General features: G+C 58.4%; 3 protein-coding genes across 5 annotated transcripts; all 3 read right to left on the bottom strand.

Annotated features, from left to right (window-relative positions):
* Positions 1-36: 36 nt before the first annotated feature.
* On the bottom strand, positions 37-5475 carry sestd1 (SEC14 and spectrin domains 1). The gene is made up of 19 exons (XM_088383282.1): positions 5286-5475; positions 4340-4403; positions 4164-4272; positions 3961-4051; positions 3787-3900; positions 3573-3686; positions 3407-3495; positions 3293-3345; positions 3082-3168; positions 2778-2935; positions 2510-2632; positions 2224-2424; positions 2000-2114; positions 1780-1924; positions 1536-1617; positions 1325-1447; positions 1051-1242; positions 872-975; positions 37-558 (listed from the first exon to the last, which is right to left on the bottom strand). The coding sequence occupies exons 2-19, from the start codon at positions 4392-4394 to the stop codon at positions 297-299; spliced, it is 2217 nt and encodes a 738-aa protein (XP_088239408.1). The 5' UTR covers positions 4395-4403; positions 5286-5475; the 3' UTR covers positions 37-296.
* A 524-nt stretch (positions 5476-5999) lies between these two features.
* LOC148393731 (organic cation/carnitine transporter 2-like) lies at positions 6000-9769 on the bottom strand. Its single transcript, XM_088383948.1, has 11 exons — positions 9470-9769; positions 9093-9269; positions 8910-9013; positions 8665-8819; positions 8329-8500; positions 8096-8222; positions 7834-7934; positions 7543-7757; positions 7269-7451; positions 6967-7102; positions 6000-6881 (listed from the first exon to the last, which is right to left on the bottom strand). The coding sequence occupies exons 1-11, from the start codon at positions 9677-9679 to the stop codon at positions 6791-6793; spliced, it is 1671 nt and encodes a 556-aa protein (XP_088240074.1). The 5' UTR covers positions 9680-9769; the 3' UTR covers positions 6000-6790.
* A 92-nt stretch (positions 9770-9861) lies between these two features.
* Positions 9862-16574, bottom strand: fhip1b (FHF complex subunit HOOK interacting protein 1B). Of its 3 annotated transcripts, none has more exons than XM_088383940.1 (13): positions 16262-16574; positions 15394-15525; positions 14616-14937; positions 13725-14150; positions 13337-13567; positions 13007-13252; positions 12743-12910; positions 12568-12647; positions 12350-12495; positions 11400-12290; positions 11148-11326; positions 10888-11053; positions 9862-10816 (listed from the first exon to the last, which is right to left on the bottom strand). In XM_088383940.1, the coding sequence occupies exons 3-13, from the start codon at positions 14754-14756 to the stop codon at positions 10521-10523; spliced, it is 2970 nt and encodes a 989-aa protein (XP_088240066.1). In that variant the 5' UTR covers positions 14757-14937; positions 15394-15525; positions 16262-16574; the 3' UTR covers positions 9862-10520. The 3 variants fall into 3 exon arrangements, with proteins under 3 accessions (XP_088240066.1, XP_088240065.1, XP_088240067.1); XM_088383939.1 differs by having other exon boundaries at positions 15394-15585; XM_088383941.1 differs by lacking the exon at positions 15394-15525.
* Positions 16575-16906: the final 332 nt, after the last annotated feature.

The following is a 16906-nucleotide window of genomic DNA, read 5'->3' on the forward strand; positions in this document are numbered from 1 at the left end:
AAAAGCGAGTATAGTTATAAAATATGAAAGAAAAAGTTTGAAACTTGAAAAAGTTTATTTGGACGATTGAATTGGGGAGAGGAGACATGGATGGTGGAAGCGTTTTCTTGGAAAAAAACAAAATGTGAAATAAATTATTTTGTTTTGGCGAGCACAGGAGGGGCGGGGCGGGAACCAGGAGCATGCTGGGAAAAATGTCTCCAACCCCCACGTTACGTTAGAAAAAAAGCAATGCAACTGTTCGCCACAGGCAGCCAGCCAGCCAGGCAGGCAGGCAGGCAGGGCCAACAATTCTCTCAGCATTGGAGCATGTCCTCCTCCCGGGAGTCGGCCTCCTCTTGCTCCTCCTCTTGCTCCTCGTCCTCAGCCTCCTTCTCTCCCGGCTCCTCGCCGATGACGTCGAGGGCGGCGTGAAGCGACTCGTCGTGCGGGCGGGGCTCGCCGCCCATCTCCGCCTCCTGAAGCTGCAGCCGACGCTCCTCCACCAGCAGGAGGCGCTCCCGCACGCGCTCGGCCGCCGCCGCGTCGCTGCCCGAGCTGCCGAAACGTTGCTCGCTCCTAACGCACGCACGCACGCACACTGGGTCAGCGGGTGCGAGTCGGCGTCCCGTTGCACTTTCAAGTCCACTTTACGAGACGTTAGGGCTTTGGTTTCGGGCTTCGGTGTTAGTTTTGTAGCCTTTCCCATTGACATTCGCTTTACGCGGACGGGAGGCAGCGTTCAAGGTGGCGTGAAAGAAGCTCCGAAAATCTTGGAAAAGGGACAGATGCAAACGGGTTGCACCAAGTGGGCCTTACCTACGTTAGCTGCGTTAGCTACGTTACCGTGCGTGCATGCGTTAGCGTGCGTGCGTGCATGCGTGCGACCCACCCATCGGGGAAGATGACGGGCATGCCGAGTCTGTCCAGCAGAGCTTTGGCTGAAGCGTCCGCCTCGTCCAGAGACTCGGCCTCGGTGCGCTCGTCCTCCAACACCTGAAACGTATTGGAGTATTGGAGCAAAGACGGACGGACGGACGGCAAGAAAGCAGCAGCTTTGCACTTGCTTACCGCGTCGGCGCGCCGGTGGAAGGCCAGGGCGAGCTGCAGCCGATGCTGTCGCTCGTCGGCGCTGACGGCAAACTGCTTCCACACGCGGTTGAGTCGGGGCAGCGTGTCGCCGGAGGAGCGGGCGGCGCAGCGCAGCGACTGGCACAGCACCACCGTGGCCTGCAGTAGCTGCCGTCCGTAGTCGTAGGTGCTCTGCGACGCGACGCACACGCGTTCGCCTCAGCTTCGGAAACGCACGCACGCACGCACGCACCATTCGCTCACACCGTCTGACCTGCGCCACGTCCACAAACTTCCTGTGTTTGTCCATCAAGGCTTTGGTGTCGCGGGCGTCGTCCCCGAGTCGCACGTGCGTCTTCAGCAGCGCGTCCAGCAGCTCACACAGCCAATCCACAGCCTGCGCACGCGCACACACACATCACATCATGGCATGCGCACGCACACACACACACACGTCGAGGCAGCGCCGCGCTCTCGGGTCTCACCTGCGAGGCGTCTTCTTCGCATTTGAACAGCTGAACCATCTGTAGCATCTTCAGACGCCGCACGTCCACCATGTCCTCGCACCTGCACGAACGAGCACGTCACTTGATCAGGCGGCGAACTTTTTTTGCTCTCTCCCGGTTTGCGGTCACGATTTGGGTTTAGGATGAGGCTCGGGCCTTCAAAGTTGGCCGATTTGCTAATCGAGGAGCACCGCTTCACCTCCGCTAGCACGTTAGCGCTCACCTCTGTTTCCTCATTTGCATGTCGTCCATGACGTCGCGGATCTGCCGCACGTTTTCCCGCTGCTCATCTGCCACCTCGCCCTCGTCGGCGCAGGTGCGCTCCAGCAGCAGCGCCCCCTTCTGGCGCAGCGACGCCAGCCCCGCCTCTGCCCAGAGGGGAGGAGTCGGCAGGTTAAAGCGGCATGACGGTAGGCACTCCACCCACCCACGTACGTACGTACCGACGCTGCGCAGCTTCTCCTCCAGCAGCTTGAGGCCGTGCTGGATCTGCGAGCCGTCCGCCGGGGCCACGTCGGCGCAGAGCGTGCCCAGGAGGGCGTCCAGCTGCTGGGACAGCTAACGACAGCGACACGGAAGCCACGTCAGCGAGAATGGCAATCCGAGCTAAAGTCCCCCCCAAAGACGGACGGCTGGGTTGGCCGAAAGCAAGGTAGCGTTGCGTGACCTCCTGCGCGGCGGCGTGGAAGGCGTGCGCTGCCTGCAGGACGTTCTGCCGACTCTCGAGCTGCGCCGCCTGCTGGTAGCACACGTCGCTCAGCTGCCGCTGCAGCGCCTTCAGCTCGCCGGCCTCCTCCTCGTCCTCGTCGCCACCGCCGAGGAGGACGGCAATCTGCTGGTTCAGCTCCACGTACACGGCAAACCATTCCTGGGCGGGGGCAGCGAGGGCATTATGGGTCGGTGCGTGCGGTCGTACTCGGGCGCGCCCGGGGGGGTCATGCGGCCGTACGTACGCTGTGCTGGCTCTCGATCTCCTCGTGCTTCTGCTGCAGCGCCTGCGCCGCCCGCATGGAGTCGCCGATGGCCCGGTGAGTCTTCAGCAGCTCCGAGCCCGGACCCTGCAGCCATGTCACCACCTCGCACGCACACACACGCACACACACACACACACACTTGAGTTGCCATTTGCCTTGCACGCTTTCCCTTGACTGTCAAGTTTGAGTTTCATCTTTTCTCTTGATTTTCAAACTTTGTCCCAGTTTGACGACATTTGGTGCTCACCTGCATGACTTTGGCGTGCACGTCGTGTATCTGCGAGCGCTTGCTGCGCTGGCGGCAGACTTCCTGGTAGCGTGTGTACTTCTCCCTCAGCGAGTCCAGAAGCTTCACCACCTGAGGCTGAGCCAGAAGCTCCTCCTCCATCGGACGCCACGCCGGCGCTGCGGGCAAAGCGGGGCACGAGGGAGGGGCGGGTGAGCCGGCCGCAAAAAGTCATTGTTGAGCCTACGTAGCTCAGAGCCGACGCAAAAAGTCATTGTTGAGCGCTGCACATGATGAGCACGTCAGCGTGAGCTTCCCCACCCACCTCCTTGGCCGCCTCCCCCTCCTCCTCCTCCTCCACCCTCCGAGACGTCAAAGCGCCGCTGCTGCAGTTCCGACAGCAACTCGTGACCTACGCGGCAGAAAGCGCGCTTGTGTTTCACTCCGACACCAAGGAGGACCGCGGCAAAGAGAGAGAGAGAGAGCGAGAGAGAGAGAGAGAGAGAGAGAGAGAGAGAGTGCTAAATGCTCTTCACCTGTCTGGAGAACCGTCTCCGGGTCAAATGACGGGAGGAGGACGTCAGCTGACCTGCGCACATACACACGGACTCATGAGTGGCGCGCGGTCGCACGTGCGCGCGACTACGTACTTGTCCAGGGGGGCGCTCTTGTCGCTGTCGTTGATGATGGACAGCTGGTCTAGCAGCGAGGTGGACTCCTTGGTGAACTTCTCAAAGACCTGGCAGGCAGAAAGGAGCTTGAGTTGCCACGCCAACTCCCGCGCGCATTTGTGATGGTCAGGCGGCGGGGGGCCACCAGTCTCTTGCCGAGCCAGTCGCCGTGGTCGTAGTCCAAAGTCCCTCCGAAGTCGCAGGTCAGCTGCGAGGGCTCGATGTAGCGAGTCAGCTTATTGGCCGAAACCAGGATCACCTGACGCAGCGAGAGCTTCAGTTGGCTGAGCGAGCCGTCCGCTTAAGACCACGGCGCGTCTTGTTGCGCAGCGCAGGCGTTTGCGGCGGCCGGGTCTCACCTCGAAGCCCAGCCGGTCCTTCTCCTTCCAGAAGCAGAAGTGCGTGACCTTCTTGTCCCAAAACTCGTCGGGCTTGACCACGCACACCAGCGACACCTCGGCCGGGATCACGTTCTGCGGGAGTTGGTTAGTTAGCGGCGGTTCCGGCCGGCCGGCCGGCCGGCCAGCACGTACCTGCAGCATGAGCACCACCGTCTTGACCGTGTTCCACTGCGAGCGCCGTCCGTCCACGATGACGGTGAAGCCTCGTGCCTTGCACTTCTCGCTGGAAGCGCAGTTGAATGTACATTCTTAGGCAAGCGCTTGGGAGCGATCAGCTTGCGCTCGAAAGACGCTCGCTGCCCTCCAACTCATAATAAATGAGGGCCCGTGCGTACCTGGGAATTCCGAGCAGATAGTCCAGCGTGTCGCTGAGCTCGTCCATGCTGGTCTGGTCGCAGCCCAGCGGGATGCTGAGGATCAGACCGCTGCGACGGTCTTTCCCGCCTCAGAACGCAAAAATCATATTTATAGAGATCGGTGCGCGTGCGCGCGCGCACATGCACACACGTACCTGAGAGGAAGGCCAGCTTCTTGTTGAGCACATCGATGATGCTGCTAGCTTCCATCACGCTAACCTGATGACACAGCACAAGAGCAACCCTCCATGTCAGGTCAGCGCTGAAGCAAATGTTGACTTGGACTGCGTCTCCTCACTTCCCTCCCGCGAGCGGAGCTGGGCCACCCCATGATCATCACCAGCCACCGCAATGATTCATGGCCAGAATATTTATTCAATCAAACGTGGCGAAAAATTGCAATAATGTGTGAGGTGGGGCAATTTGAGCAGTTTCTCTTTTCTTTGCCATATTGGCGCTATCCGTACTATATTTCGCCAGTCACTCGTTTATCGGGGGGGGGGGGGGGGGGGGCATAAACTAAATGCGCATTTAAATATATACCGTAGATATTTAAAAGTTGTGCATAATAGTAAGACAAAAAAGGCATGTGAGGTATATACATGTAAGGTTGCACAGTGACGGCTATATTTGTGATCCTGCGACGATAACATTGACGCTTATGATGTTTACGTTTTGAAATGCGGCCTATCGCCAAGCAAGCAAGAAAGGCAACGCCAAAGTCAAACTTCCCGTCCCGTTTTCTTAGCACGTAGTAACAAAATTCACGCTTTGACCCTGGAACGGATGAGCGAACGTTATTTCCTGTGACATCGATTTTGTTCGACTTTGGAGGTCTTGATGAAGTCCCAGATGTGCGGCGGCGGCGGCGGAAGCGGCGGCGGAAGCGGCGGCGGCACCGCCACCTCAGCTTCATCGTCCTCATCCTTATGCTCATCATCGTCATCATCCACCTCATCCTCATCCTCATCCTCATCCTCATCTCGTTTCGTTTCGTTTCGGCTGGGCCCGGCCCACAGACACAATGACCTCCATTGACTCCCGAGTCTTCCTAGCAATAAGTCTCCGATCAGTTCGGCAACGACTAGGGACTTTTCCTACCTTTCAGTCAAGCTTTTTGCATTGTGGGGCACCGCCAAGTCTTGCGAGAGTTTCCAACGGGCTCCGGTGAGCGGATATTTAGTGCTTTTCCATCGGGTAGCGCGGCGCTTCCCAAGTGGCGACTTGCTAACCGGAGGCCAGGCAGGCACGCACACACACACACACACAGCACAAGGGTGGCTCTCCGCGCATGCGCAGTGCTACTCCAAGGCAGACGGGGTTTCCGCTCCAACTTGTCGAACAACAAAAGCTTTGATTGGCTTCAGGGATCTTACCTGACCGGATGCGTCGCGTCTTTCTGTCAACATCATTTGGATAATAGCTGGGTCTATATTGTTTATATAAATATATATCGGCGTAAAACTGCGCCAATGACGCTGATGTGAACGTAGGTTGTGTTATTGTGAAGAAAAATCCTTTGACTAAAGGAAGTCACCTATTCAGGGGCGGGAGCGTTGAAAAGCACGTTCAGATACAATCGGAAAGTTCATCTTTCTGCGTTGACTCCCGTCCATCGAAAACAACTACAACTTTGATGAGTTCACTTAGATGGTTCTCTAGTGTTAGGCTACGGATTTTAGTTATTGATCTGACTCCAAATTGCGATCAACACTTCACACATGAGTTGCTATGTCCTAATCCATCCACACACTGGCGCACCTAACAATTTTGCGAGTTCGTTCTGTCAAAGAGAAGACCAGTCGATCAATCAGACCGAATTGAGCAATTGTTTATTCCTGACAAAGCAAACTAATCCAGGCGCCTGGGTCCCTCACACCAAAACTCGTGCATTCTTGTGACCCCACAACAGGAGACGACACATTGCTCCGGGTTGCCCAGTTTGAAAGAAACACAAGATGAATATTAAAACATGGAAAACATTGTGTGAAGATTGCTCGATGGCCATCTCCTCCCCGTCTCGGTGTTATCGCTGAGTGCAGGTGTCCGGCCTCAGCTGCCTGGCGGTTGGCTTTTCCCCGCGAAGCCCGACCCGACCACCAGGACGTGATGTTATTCTCGTTTCTCACCGACCTTGAGGTGTTCTCGTCAGACTCCCTGTCTGGGCCGATGGCACATCCTGTTCCACAACACTTGGAAGAAAACAAGTTCATGCAGTTTGCCTGCACATTATAAGTCTAACACGGCCTTAATAAAATATGTTTGCAAACTACCGAAAGCACATTTCCCTTTACTAGATACGTATTACAGTGAGGTGCGTTGACATTTTTCATAATGTCAAGTCTCACATCAAATGAACCATTCCTCATTTGACATCAGAAATTTTATTATGGTGACAGGACAAGTGGCTCACACGTTAATCTCAAATCAACTCACTCGTTTTTTTTGTTTGTTTGTTTGTTTTTTTCCCATGAATCTTATTTGTGTCCGTGAATGCGTCATGGTCTGTAGGTTTGTTTTGTCTCTATCTCGTGGACAAACTGAGAAAACGGAAATATCAAGCTGAGGACTAAAGATCTTCTAGCGTGGGTGCATGTGTGCGCGTATTAAAAGTGAGTTGTCCAGATGACCTCTGGTCCAGGATTGTCTTCAGAGGGTTTCCCATCATGCTTTGCAGCACAGGATGAGCATGGCCATCTGAGGAGAAGAGAGCAACAGCATTACAGGACTCAGTACCGAGTACTGTGATGATGCTGATGATGATGATGATGATAAACTATACTTGCGCATGGTGGCCATCTGCTGAATGGTGTCGGGCAGTGGCTGTGTGAAAGTCTCAGGCAGAAAGAGACTGAGCACAACACCAAACACAGACAAGGAACCCACCAGGATCCACGGCAACAACTCGTACCACACTCCTGACACACACACACACACATTTCACATGACATGCACACAGAACTTGTACCACCAGGGAAACCCTCATGGAAACCCCTCAAAGATGTGTATGAAGACCCCAAGGAAAACAAGTGAAAAGAATCTAGTGAAGATTTGAAAGCCCAAGCCAGTGAAGATGGAACCGACCCAGTTGGAGGATGTAGGGCGACACCGCGGATCCGAGTCGTGAGAAGGTGGCGCAGGAGGACAAGGCTGTGTTCCGGATGACCGTGGGGTACAGTTCTCCGCTGTACGTGTACAAAACGCTCAGGCCGGCCAGAATGCCAAACTTGCCCAGCAGGGCCAGCAACAGGGTCAGGACCCCATGAGCTACAGGCGGAGCAGAAGGCGTCAGTCAGTCAGTCAGTCAGTCAGTCAGTAACGGTATTGTTCCCGGGAGACTGCGGGCTTGCTACTTCACCGTGCAAGGTGACCTGCACCAGGAGCAGCGCCAGCGCCCCCAGCAGCGAGAAGGCCACAAAGGACAGCTGGCGAGGAAGACGACGAGACGCCAGCCAGCTCGCCGCGTACGCCGGAACTTCCATGGCTGCCAGCAGGAAGTAGTTCACAAAAGGGTTGCCGGACAGAGAAGACACGTTGAAGGACATGCCAAAGTAGCTGACGTTCAAGGAGAACCTGAAAGCAACGTGACATCGTAGCGGCTTTGAGCAAGGAACCAGTTTCCTTTGAACGCTAAACCACCGATACCCACCACACCATCCACAGGATTAGCGACATGTGACAAACGTTTCGGGTCCGCAAGAGGTCCACGAAATTCATCGAGTCCGGCCGGTCCATTGCCTGATTCGCCACCTGCCGGAATACAAACCCGAGTGAAGACCTCATGGAGATTGTCAGTAAGACTCCGGGAAAGCTACTCGCCCAGTTGAGAACCAGCTGGAGACTCGTGTGAAAGAGCCCAGTTGAGGACTCAATCGAGCGACGCTATCAAATGCAGATGGAGGTCTGCTCACCGTGGTGCTTTTGAAGATGACCTCCGGAGCTTCCACGCCGTTCTCCAAAGCGGCTGCACTTAGCACCACTTGAGCTTGTCTCAGACGTCCACGAGACACCAGCCAGCGGGGAGACTCTGGAAGGAGCCTACCGCACAACACGCGCATGACGGAGAAGATGGACACAGAACAGCACAGGCCGGGGCGGGCCGGGCTGGGTCGGGCCGGGACGGGCCGGGCCGGGGCTGGCTCACCACCAGAGCGGAACGCAGGCCAGACCGGGGAGCGCCAGGATCAATGCCAGGAGACGCCAGCTCCGGACCAGGTAGGCCGTCCCGGGCAAAAGCAGCATGCCCGACACGTAAGCCAAGGGCAAACACAGATTGGAGAAGAGGACTCTGGTCGGACCTGTCAGAATCTCAGAGCCTAAAGCACAACAATAGAATAGGGAGGGAAAGACGGACAGCTCAAGGCATTTGCAAATGGCAGCCCGACTGCCATCCAAAGCTTGCGTTGAGAGCCTGGAAAAGAAGAGGAGGGGAGGGGCAGGGCAGGGCAGGGCAGGGCAGGGCAGGGCGGGCAGCACAAACCCAGAACAAAGACCACCACGAAGCAGCCGATTTGCCCGAGGCCCATGGCGAAGAAGAGCACGGTGAAGAGCTCCCAGGACGGCGCCGCGGCCAGGATGCTGCTGAAGACGCTCATCAGGGCCACACAAGCTAGCAGAACGGGTTTCCTGCCAAACCTGCTGAGCCAAGCCGTTTGTTGTCTTTGTCACGCCGGCATCCGGCCGGCCGGCCGGGACGAGCAGGGTCAGAGTGAGCGACCGCGCTACCTGTCGGAGAGCTGGCCCGAGATGAAGCATCCGCACAGTCCGCCCAGGAAGTAGGCCAGAGTGCTCAGAGGCGCTTTCCACTGCTCATCGCACACCAGAGCAAACTGGGAGGGAGGGAGGGAGGGAGGGAGGCAGCATCAAAGCCAGCTGCCATGCTAAACGTCAAGCGACTCGCCGCTTCACCTCCGTGACCACGGTGGACTGGTAGTGCTCCGTGCTGAAGGTCCAGCCGTCCTTACAGCCTTCCTGCGGCAGGCTGGACAGCGGCGCATGGGAACTGAGACCGGAGGCGCTGAGGTTCTGAACGAGGCTCAGCTGAAAGCGACTGCAGCTGCTCCGCTCCAAACGTCCGGAGACCAGCTGAGCGACAAACATCCCGTTAATGTTCCACCCGCTGTGAGTGAGGAGAGCGGTTGGGACCGGACCGGACCGGACACTCGGCCGGTCAATCATTTGCTCAACTGCGCACTTGGAGGAACTGAAAAACAGCAATGACTGGAGGAACCTCGCACACCATCAGAAGATGAGGCCAGAAGAAAGCCGAGCCGGCCGGTTCTGACCTGCAGAGGGACGGCGACCTGCGTCCATTCGGGGCCGAGGCTGTTGTCGGGGATCCGGCAGACGTGCGGCGGCGTGGCCAGCAGGTAGAGGCTGGACAGCAGGTTGCAGCCCGAGGGGAGGGCGGCCAGGCACAGCTGCCAGACCACTCGCCTCTGGAAGGGACCCCAAGAACCCAGGAAGGACACGGCGTCCTCGTAGTCCGGCTGCATCGAGACCGTCGAGTACCGTGCCAGACGGCCGTGCTGCGGCTCTCAAAAGCTTTCTTTTGAGGAGCTTGACTCCTCCCCTCGACCAAAGCTTCCGGCTCAGCAAATGTGTATGTGTGTGTGTGTGTGTGTGCGTGTGTGTGTGTCCAAGGGGCAGCCAATCACAGATCAGACGCACAAAAGGAGCCTGTTCCAAACTTTATAAATTAATAAAAACATTCCCTTTAGTCTTTTACTGACCGATTGTTTTGCAGCCTCACACACGTGCACTGACAATCATACAAAAATATGCTCAACGTTTCCTCCATTTGCCTTTTTCTTTTCTTCCCTTCCAATACGTACAGGTCCACTTGACTGTCTCCACCTTTTTGCATAGTTGCAAAATGGAAGAAACTTTTGATCGGGTGAACAAAGTCAAACGTGGCGCAGAGGCGGGGGAAGAAAAAAAAAAAAAAAGTCCAGTAGAGGGTGTGAGCGGACTGGAGCGATCGATCGCACTTGGCAATAAAGGACGAGACAAGCGCAGCGTCCAAACTAAAATCCCTTTTGAGTTGCTCATCCTCCGTGTGCGTGTGTGTGAAAGAGCACAAACGTGAATGGACCAAAGTCTGAAAAGCTCGTCTTCCCTTTGCCCATTGTCAACATGAAAAGGTGTTCCGTGACACAAAGGTCATGAATGTGCCTTGTTGGCAGTTAGCACCAAAAAGTGTTGGCGAGCGACTGGCCCTGGTTGTGGCTAAGCCCATCCGCATCGATGGCATCTTGGAATCCCTCGACTCAACGTCTCGCCGCCGCCGCCGCCGCCGCCGCTCCTCCTCCACGTGGGCCGGCCGGCCCCCTCGGGCTACTCCTCGGCCTCGGTGGCGGCGAAGGGCAGTGCGACGGCGTGCTCCTGGGCCAGGGCGGCCAGCTCCTTGAGGAACTCGCAGAAGATGACGGCGCAGTAGACGGCGTTCTTCACGCGCAGCGCCTCCGCCTGCCTCTCCAGATTGGACACGCCGCTGCCAAACAGAGCGCTGTGCAGTGTCTGGCCGCCCACTCGCACGTGGGCCAGGGCCATCTGGGCGGCGCTGCGGCTTCGAGCGGGGCTGTTGGTGTGGCGGAGGATCAGGTCGCTCAGGGACGACTTGCGACTCTTGACTGGCACAAGAGAAGAACGGTGAGGCGGGGCGGGGTGGGGCGAGGCCGGCCCCTTTGACAGCTGTGCTCACCTAGCGAATCCGAGCGGCGGAGGGGGGGGGGGACGGCGCCGGGCGGCTCGCTGCGGTCCAACTTCCCGCGAGCCACCAGGTACTGCTGCGCCTTCCTCAGCATGGCGGGGAAGTCCTCGCGGGAGGCGGCGAAGGCCTCGATACGGCTCTTGACGGAACCCAGGACCTGCGGGGAGAGCGCCCGAGTTTTGGCTGGAGAAAGCAAGCTCTCGCCGGGCCGGACGGAGTTTGGGAATCTCATCGTCCGTAAGCGGGCTTACCTGGATGAGAGACTTGACGCTGGGCTGGAAGACCATGTTGGTGTTGAGCAGGAAGGAGCGCAGCAGCGGTTGGGGGTAGCAGGCCAGCCGCGCCACCACGCCCGTCAGCAGGATGTTGACGTACAACGAGTTGTGCGGCATGTTCTCCATCTTGGCCAGCAGCGCCGCCATCAGCGGACCTGCACGCGCGCGCGCATCAGTCAGTCACACGTGGCTCACCTTTGGCGGGGGGGCACGAGGTGAGGCTCCTACCTGTGTACGGCTGACAGGAGCCCTGAGCCAGAGGTCGAGCAGGACTACAGAGCACCGCGTGGGAACTTTCTCCCGTGCCGTCGGGAGCCGACCTTTTCCCCTCCGGGTCCACGCGCCGCTCCAGTTCTTTCAGCTCCCCGCCGAAGGCCTCCCCGTCATCAGGAGAGTTTTCCAGAAGCTCCCGGATGAGGCTTTCCACCGAGGGCTGGCCGGCGGCGTCATTTTGTTGGGGGTCGTCACACTTCTCTGAGTCTCGCTTCACCTTCTTGGCCTCCAGCTCTCTGTCCCCGTCCGGACGGGGCTCGCTCGGCTCCGCCGCGCCGTTGACCAAGGCTTCGCGGGAGTTGTTAGGCGCCGGTGGGGAAGCGGCTAAAAGCGCGGCGGGGCCGAGGTGCGGAGGAACGGGTCTGGCAAGCGGCTGTTGTTGTTGAAAACCACGCTTCTTGGAGCGCGGCGTGAGGCTGATGCAGTTATTTTGGCCGATGGTGACCTCCCACTCGCCGCTGTCGTGCTCCGAGCCGCTCCATTCGGAACGCGCCGAGCGGCGCTCGGGGTACGCGGCAGCGGGCAGCAAGGGCGGGGGCGAGGCGCCGGCACAGGGGTTCTCGCCGTCGTAGGGCGCCGACCAGTCCCGGCAGGCCCAGGAACAAAGCTCCACGCCTCGTCGGGCGTCCTTCAGGTAGTCCAGGTAGCCCCGATCTAAAGCCGCGACGGTGGGCCGCGGCCCGCGTGTCGGGCTGTCGGGGGCGGACCGCTCGTAGTCGGCGGAACCGGGAGGCCCCCCCGAGGCGCTGCTCTGCTGGCGGATGAAAAAGGTCAACCGGGACGGCGTGCTCGGTCTGGTGGGTGTGCCGCCGCCGCCGCCGGAGTCCCCGCCCGCATCGTGGGCCACTGTGGACAGACAAACTCAGCAAATTCTGCAAACACTTAAGCAGGTGCTTAACATTCACTTTTGGGAGGATCCTCTTCCCGCCCGGCCGTCCGGCAGCACTCGGGGATGAGCGACAGGAACTTGTCGGCGCACTTCCCGTACATGTCGGTCTCCCGGATGGCGCGCCGCTGACTCAGCATGACGTGGCTGCACGGGAGCAGGTACCTGGGGCCCAGCAGACCAGGTCACGGCCCGTCCATCGCCGGCGGCCGCGCGCGCGCGTACGTACGTACGTACCTGAGGACCAGCTGCAGCATGATGTCCTCGCAGTTCAAGGTCACCAGAGTGCGGAACAGGCTCAGGGATACCATGCAGAGCTGCGAGACAAGATGGCGCGCGCTCAGTCAGCAAGCACCTGCGCCAAACACGGGTGCCGTGCGTGCCCGCCCGCGCGCGTGCATGGCACACCCACCCTGGAGTTGCTGGCGATGCGCGCGAGCAGCGTGTCCAGAATGGAGTCGTTGTCCAGGCGATGCAGCAGGATGAAGCGCAGGAAGGTCTTGAGCAGGGGTGTCTCGCTCACACTGCGCAGGAACAGGTCCAGGTAAGCCGTGCTGGCGATCATCTCGTCCACTGACGACTGCACACCGGCAAAGTGCGGATGAATCAAATTGAGTTTGGGGCCGCCGCGACGCCGCCAGCGTCTCCGTGAGCGAGCGAGCGAGCGAGCGAGCACCTTGTACAGGGCCGGCGCCACCACCGGCACCAGAAAGCCGTTGTGCAGGTAGTCCAGCAGCTGCGAGCGCACGGCGGGGTGGGCCACCTGCACCACCGCGTTGCAGAACTCCAGCGAGTTCATGAAGACCACCAGAGAGGACACGGCCGTCCAGTCTTCGCGCCGCAGGGCGTGCCAGTCGTCACCGCGCGCCTCCATCTTGCGGGGCAGCGACGAGTAGAGCGCGCTCAGGCCCGTCGCCAGCACCTGCGGATGACCAACCCACCAAGTTAGGGAGCGGTCAGGGGGGGGGTGGGGGCGCTCGCTTTCCACCCACACGCACATACGTACGGGGCAGAAGTAGGAGTTGTGCGCAATGTAGCGCGCCACGGCGCGGTCCGAGGCGGAGGCGGCCATGACCAGCAGCAAGGCGTCGCGGGCCTGCTGGCCCACCGCGCCCTCACGGTGGATGAAGGGCACCAGCAGCGAGAGGACGGGCAGGTCGCCCGAGCCCCGCGGCGCCGGGGCCGCCCGCAGCAAGGTCTCCAGCAGCGCCGGCTCGCGCGCCACCCACGCGCACACCTGCAGGGGTCGGGCCAGGTTGCGGTCAGGTTTTTCCTTCAAACATTGCTTAGATTGATTGATCGACGTGCTCGGCGCTAACACAAGCGTCTCTCTCTCTCTCTCTCTCTCTCTCTCCCTCTCTCTCTCTCCCTCTCTCTCTCCCTCCCTCCCTCACCTGATTGAGGAGCAGCACCAAGCCGTTCTCCAGCGCGGGGGGACAGCCGCCGTCTGGCGGCGCGCAAGCCCCGACCAGCCTGAGCAGCGGGCGCAGGACGGCCGGGCGGCGCAGCAAGGCTTGCCGCGATTGGCCCACCAGCATCTCAAAGAGCTTGAGCAGCGCCCCCAGGCTGTCTGTGTCGGGACCGCGGTCAAGGTGCCACAGGAGAAGGCGCTCCAGCACCTGCTCGCGGATCACCAGCTGCAGGATGGGCCCGCTGCCGCCTCGGCCCTCGCCGTCTTGGTCCTCGCCGCCTAGGTCGCCCTCGCTTGGGGGGGGGCGCTCCTCGGCCAGGAGGCAGAACATCTGGTCCGTGTGGTTCCTCACCGCTATCAGGTCGTCGGTGGAGCGCGACGACTCGTTCTGCTCCAGCACGCGCCACAACTGAAAAGAAAACAAGAAAACAACACCTTTAATTCCACTTCAACCTTTTTGCTCTCGCAATATTTACGTCCAAAACTATTTGATGCGGCGCACGTATCGTGCGTGTCATTGCCGAGATGACCGTTTTTCTTTTCAGGAAACCATCGTTGCCCGACGTGACGTGACTTGCACGTCAAATGTGCGGTGGGCCAGCGCGGTCCGCCTCGATAAGCGAGTGTGACTTCCTCTTGAGCAAGATCAACACATTTCATCTTTAATAAAAAAACGAAACAAAAAAAGCCACTTCTCGTCGGAAAAAGGATGTCTCGTCAAGTAACCACTTGATTCTGTCAAAGCAAGAAAGTAAAGTGAGACCCGTTTCACGTTGTTACATTTCGACAAAATGTGACCAGAATCTTTCTGAGAGAAAAGCTTTTCAAAAACGATCAAAATAAAAAGCTGTCCGCTTGTCTTCAAAGCACTTACTTGTCTCCAGTGGTTCTCAAAGACCATGAGGCAGGTCTCAGGGTCAGCGGTGCACGAGGGCGCCTCGTGGGGGGCGGCGCCCCGTCCCGGGCGGGCGGCAGCGGGGGCGGCACGTGGCGTCAACCTGCCCAGCCAGCTCATCTCTGGGCCACGACGAGCCGGCGGGCAGAGGCCACGCCGCTTGAGGGCCAACGGTGGGGAGGAGCGGGGGGGGGCGAGCGGGGCGGGGCTCGGTCTGCGCTCCTCGTCGCCACCCAAGGTTCACGGGCAGGAAGCGCTGCGACCCGTCATCCGGTCTGCAACCAGGACCACTCCATGCTTGCTGTCGACACACGACCGCCACCACCGTCATCATCATGGCCATCTAGAGCGAGCCCGAGAAACGGAACGGACGTCTACGCCTTGGAAGTTGGCACAAAGGCCCGGCCCGCGTTGGTGGAAATACTCCGCCTCACAGCAGGAAAATGCGAGATTGATCCAAAGAATGACGGCGAGCGCTTTGGTGCAGCCTAAACTCTGTTGGTCACCACTATCGCACTACTCGAACGAGTCGGCCCAAATCTTTGTCTCTGACTCAATGGCGGCGCTGATATCAAAGCGGTGAAACCCTCGGCGCCCTCTGCTGCCGCGCCGCGCCGCGCCCTCTTCTCGCCAGCCGTGACGTCTGCGAGTTAACTTTTAAACCGCTTCCGTCTTGCCTTTGAACAGAGCAGCTCAAGAGCAAGTTTGTCAGGCAAAAAAAGAAGAAGGAAGGAAGGAAGAAGTCAGCAGCACTCACCGGCGCACGCAAACGCGTCGTCGGCCGAGCTGGACAGGAGCGGCGAGCTGGACAAGACCGTTGCGACGGACGGGCCACTTGACGCACGCAGAGCCTGGGGAAGCGAGCGCCGAGCTGTGCGACCTTTGCACCCTGGGGTGGGGTGGGGTGGGGTGAGGTGAGGTAGGTGGGGCCCGGCCGGTTGGCCGGCCGCTGCCGACACAGAGAAGCAGCCATCAAATGCTTTTCATGCCGCTGCCCTTTTTTGCTTTTTAATGACAACTATACAATTGGAAGACCAGGACTGCTTGCCGAAGGAAGATTTCTTGACAGAAAATATGACAAACATCTGTCTACTTGGTCAAATTGAGCAATGCCTTTCCTTGAGAAAATCAATCAATCAATCAATCAATCACACATCTAGTAAAAATAATGATCTAACACTTGGACTTGTTTCTCAAAAAATATTATTTACTTTATTATTTGAAGACGATTACGACTGTCTTTCACAAAGAATCTCTATTATGACTTTTGTAAAATCCTGTAGCGTAGCAAGGATCATTTGATAGAGTATACAATTGTTTTTGACTCAAGGAATAAGAAAAAACTCTAATCTATAAGGCGATTTCACTATCGCGGATTTGACAGATCGCGGCTTGGTCTGGGCACGACCGAACCCCGCGAAGGAGCATTGCTGACCGCTGCTTGTCTTGTGGCAACAAATGGGAAACACTCCGGCGTCAGCTAGCATCCGCGACCGACCGACCGACCGACCGACGACCAAAGGCCTTCGCTTCCGCTCATTCCCCAAGTGAACATTCGCCATAGAAAGATAGATAGATGATCGTGTCAAGTGTTTACTGCTGGCTGGCTGGCTGGCCTGGCTCACCTTGTTTTGCTGCCCAATCGAGCGAAGGCTTGGCTAGCGGCTAGCGACGAGCGGTAGGCGGCAACGAGATGAGAGCCACAACGTCAGAGCGGCGCCCGACACAAGCTGCGGGGCGGCCCGCGGCGCCTCGGTACGACGGAGGGAGAGAGAGAGAGAGAGAGAGAGAGGGGCGCCGCATCCTGTCGGCGACCAACGGGACGGACGAACGTACATGGCCGTCAAGCGACCACTCAAGCTGAGGGGCATCCTCGGCCTGCCGCCATCTTGGTCGTGTGAGAGCGACTCCGCCCGCTCGCCGCCCGCCTGCCGTCGGCTACGTCAAATGGGGCGGGATTTGAGTCCCAATGATTCGAACAAATGCCTCCCTCCGCGACTTTCCCCTGCGTGGGTTCTTTTGATTCTCTATACTACCGTGTACATTTCTTCAGATCCACAAGACATTTGAGATTTTCACATGAGTTTTTTTGTTGTTGTTGTGTGTGCATTTTTCTCGACGAATCAAATTTTGTGTGTTATTTGATGGATGTGCGTTTGTGGATCAGCAGACACGGGGATTTATACTTGACACAAACGTCACGCCTTTCAAAACATGCGCACCCACACGCTCCACGCGGGTCGCAGATATTCACGTGTTGAAAAGCCATA

Source organism: Syngnathus floridae, chromosome 8 (assembly GCF_059516105.1).
Source record: "Syngnathus floridae isolate MCC-2025c chromosome 8, RoL_Sflo_1.0, whole genome shotgun sequence".
In the NCBI taxonomy this organism is placed as follows: Eukaryota; Metazoa; Chordata; class Actinopteri; order Syngnathiformes; family Syngnathidae; genus Syngnathus; species Syngnathus floridae.

Coding starts and splice junctions, on each gene's coding strand:
- LOC148393731 (XM_088383948.1), bottom strand. CDS start 9,679: ATGCAGCCGGACTACGAGGACGCCGTGTCCTTCCTGGGTTCTTGGGGT. Junction 8,820..8,909: donor TCGGGCCAGCTCTCCGACAG/GTAGCGCGGTCG, acceptor TTGGCTCAGCAG/GTTTGGCAGGAAACCCGTTC. Junction 7,452..7,542: donor GGTGCAGGTCACCTTGCACG/GTGAAGTAGCAA, acceptor CTCCGCCTGTAG/CTCATGGGGTCCTGACCCTG.
- sestd1 (XM_088383282.1), bottom strand. CDS start 4,394: ATGGAAGCTAGCAGCATCATCGATGTGCTCAACAAGAAGCTGGCCTTC. Junction 3,496..3,572: donor ACTGGCTCGGCAAGAGACTG/GTGGCCCCCCGC, acceptor TCTGCCTGCCAG/GTCTTTGAGAAGTTCACCAA. Junction 1,618..1,779: donor ATGCAAATGAGGAAACAGAG/GTGAGCGCTAAC, acceptor TCGTTCGTGCAG/GTGCGAGGACATGGTGGACG.
- fhip1b (XM_088383941.1), bottom strand. CDS start 14,756: ATGAGCTGGCTGGGCAGGTTGACGCCACGTGCCGCCCCCGCTGCCGCC. Junction 13,568..13,724: donor TGGTGCTGCTCCTCAATCAG/GTGAGGGAGGGA, acceptor CGACCCCTGCAG/GTGTGCGCGTGGGTGGCGCG. Junction 12,648..12,742: donor GCATCGCCAGCAACTCCAGG/GTGGGTGTGCCA, acceptor CTTGTCTCGCAG/CTCTGCATGGTATCCCTGAG.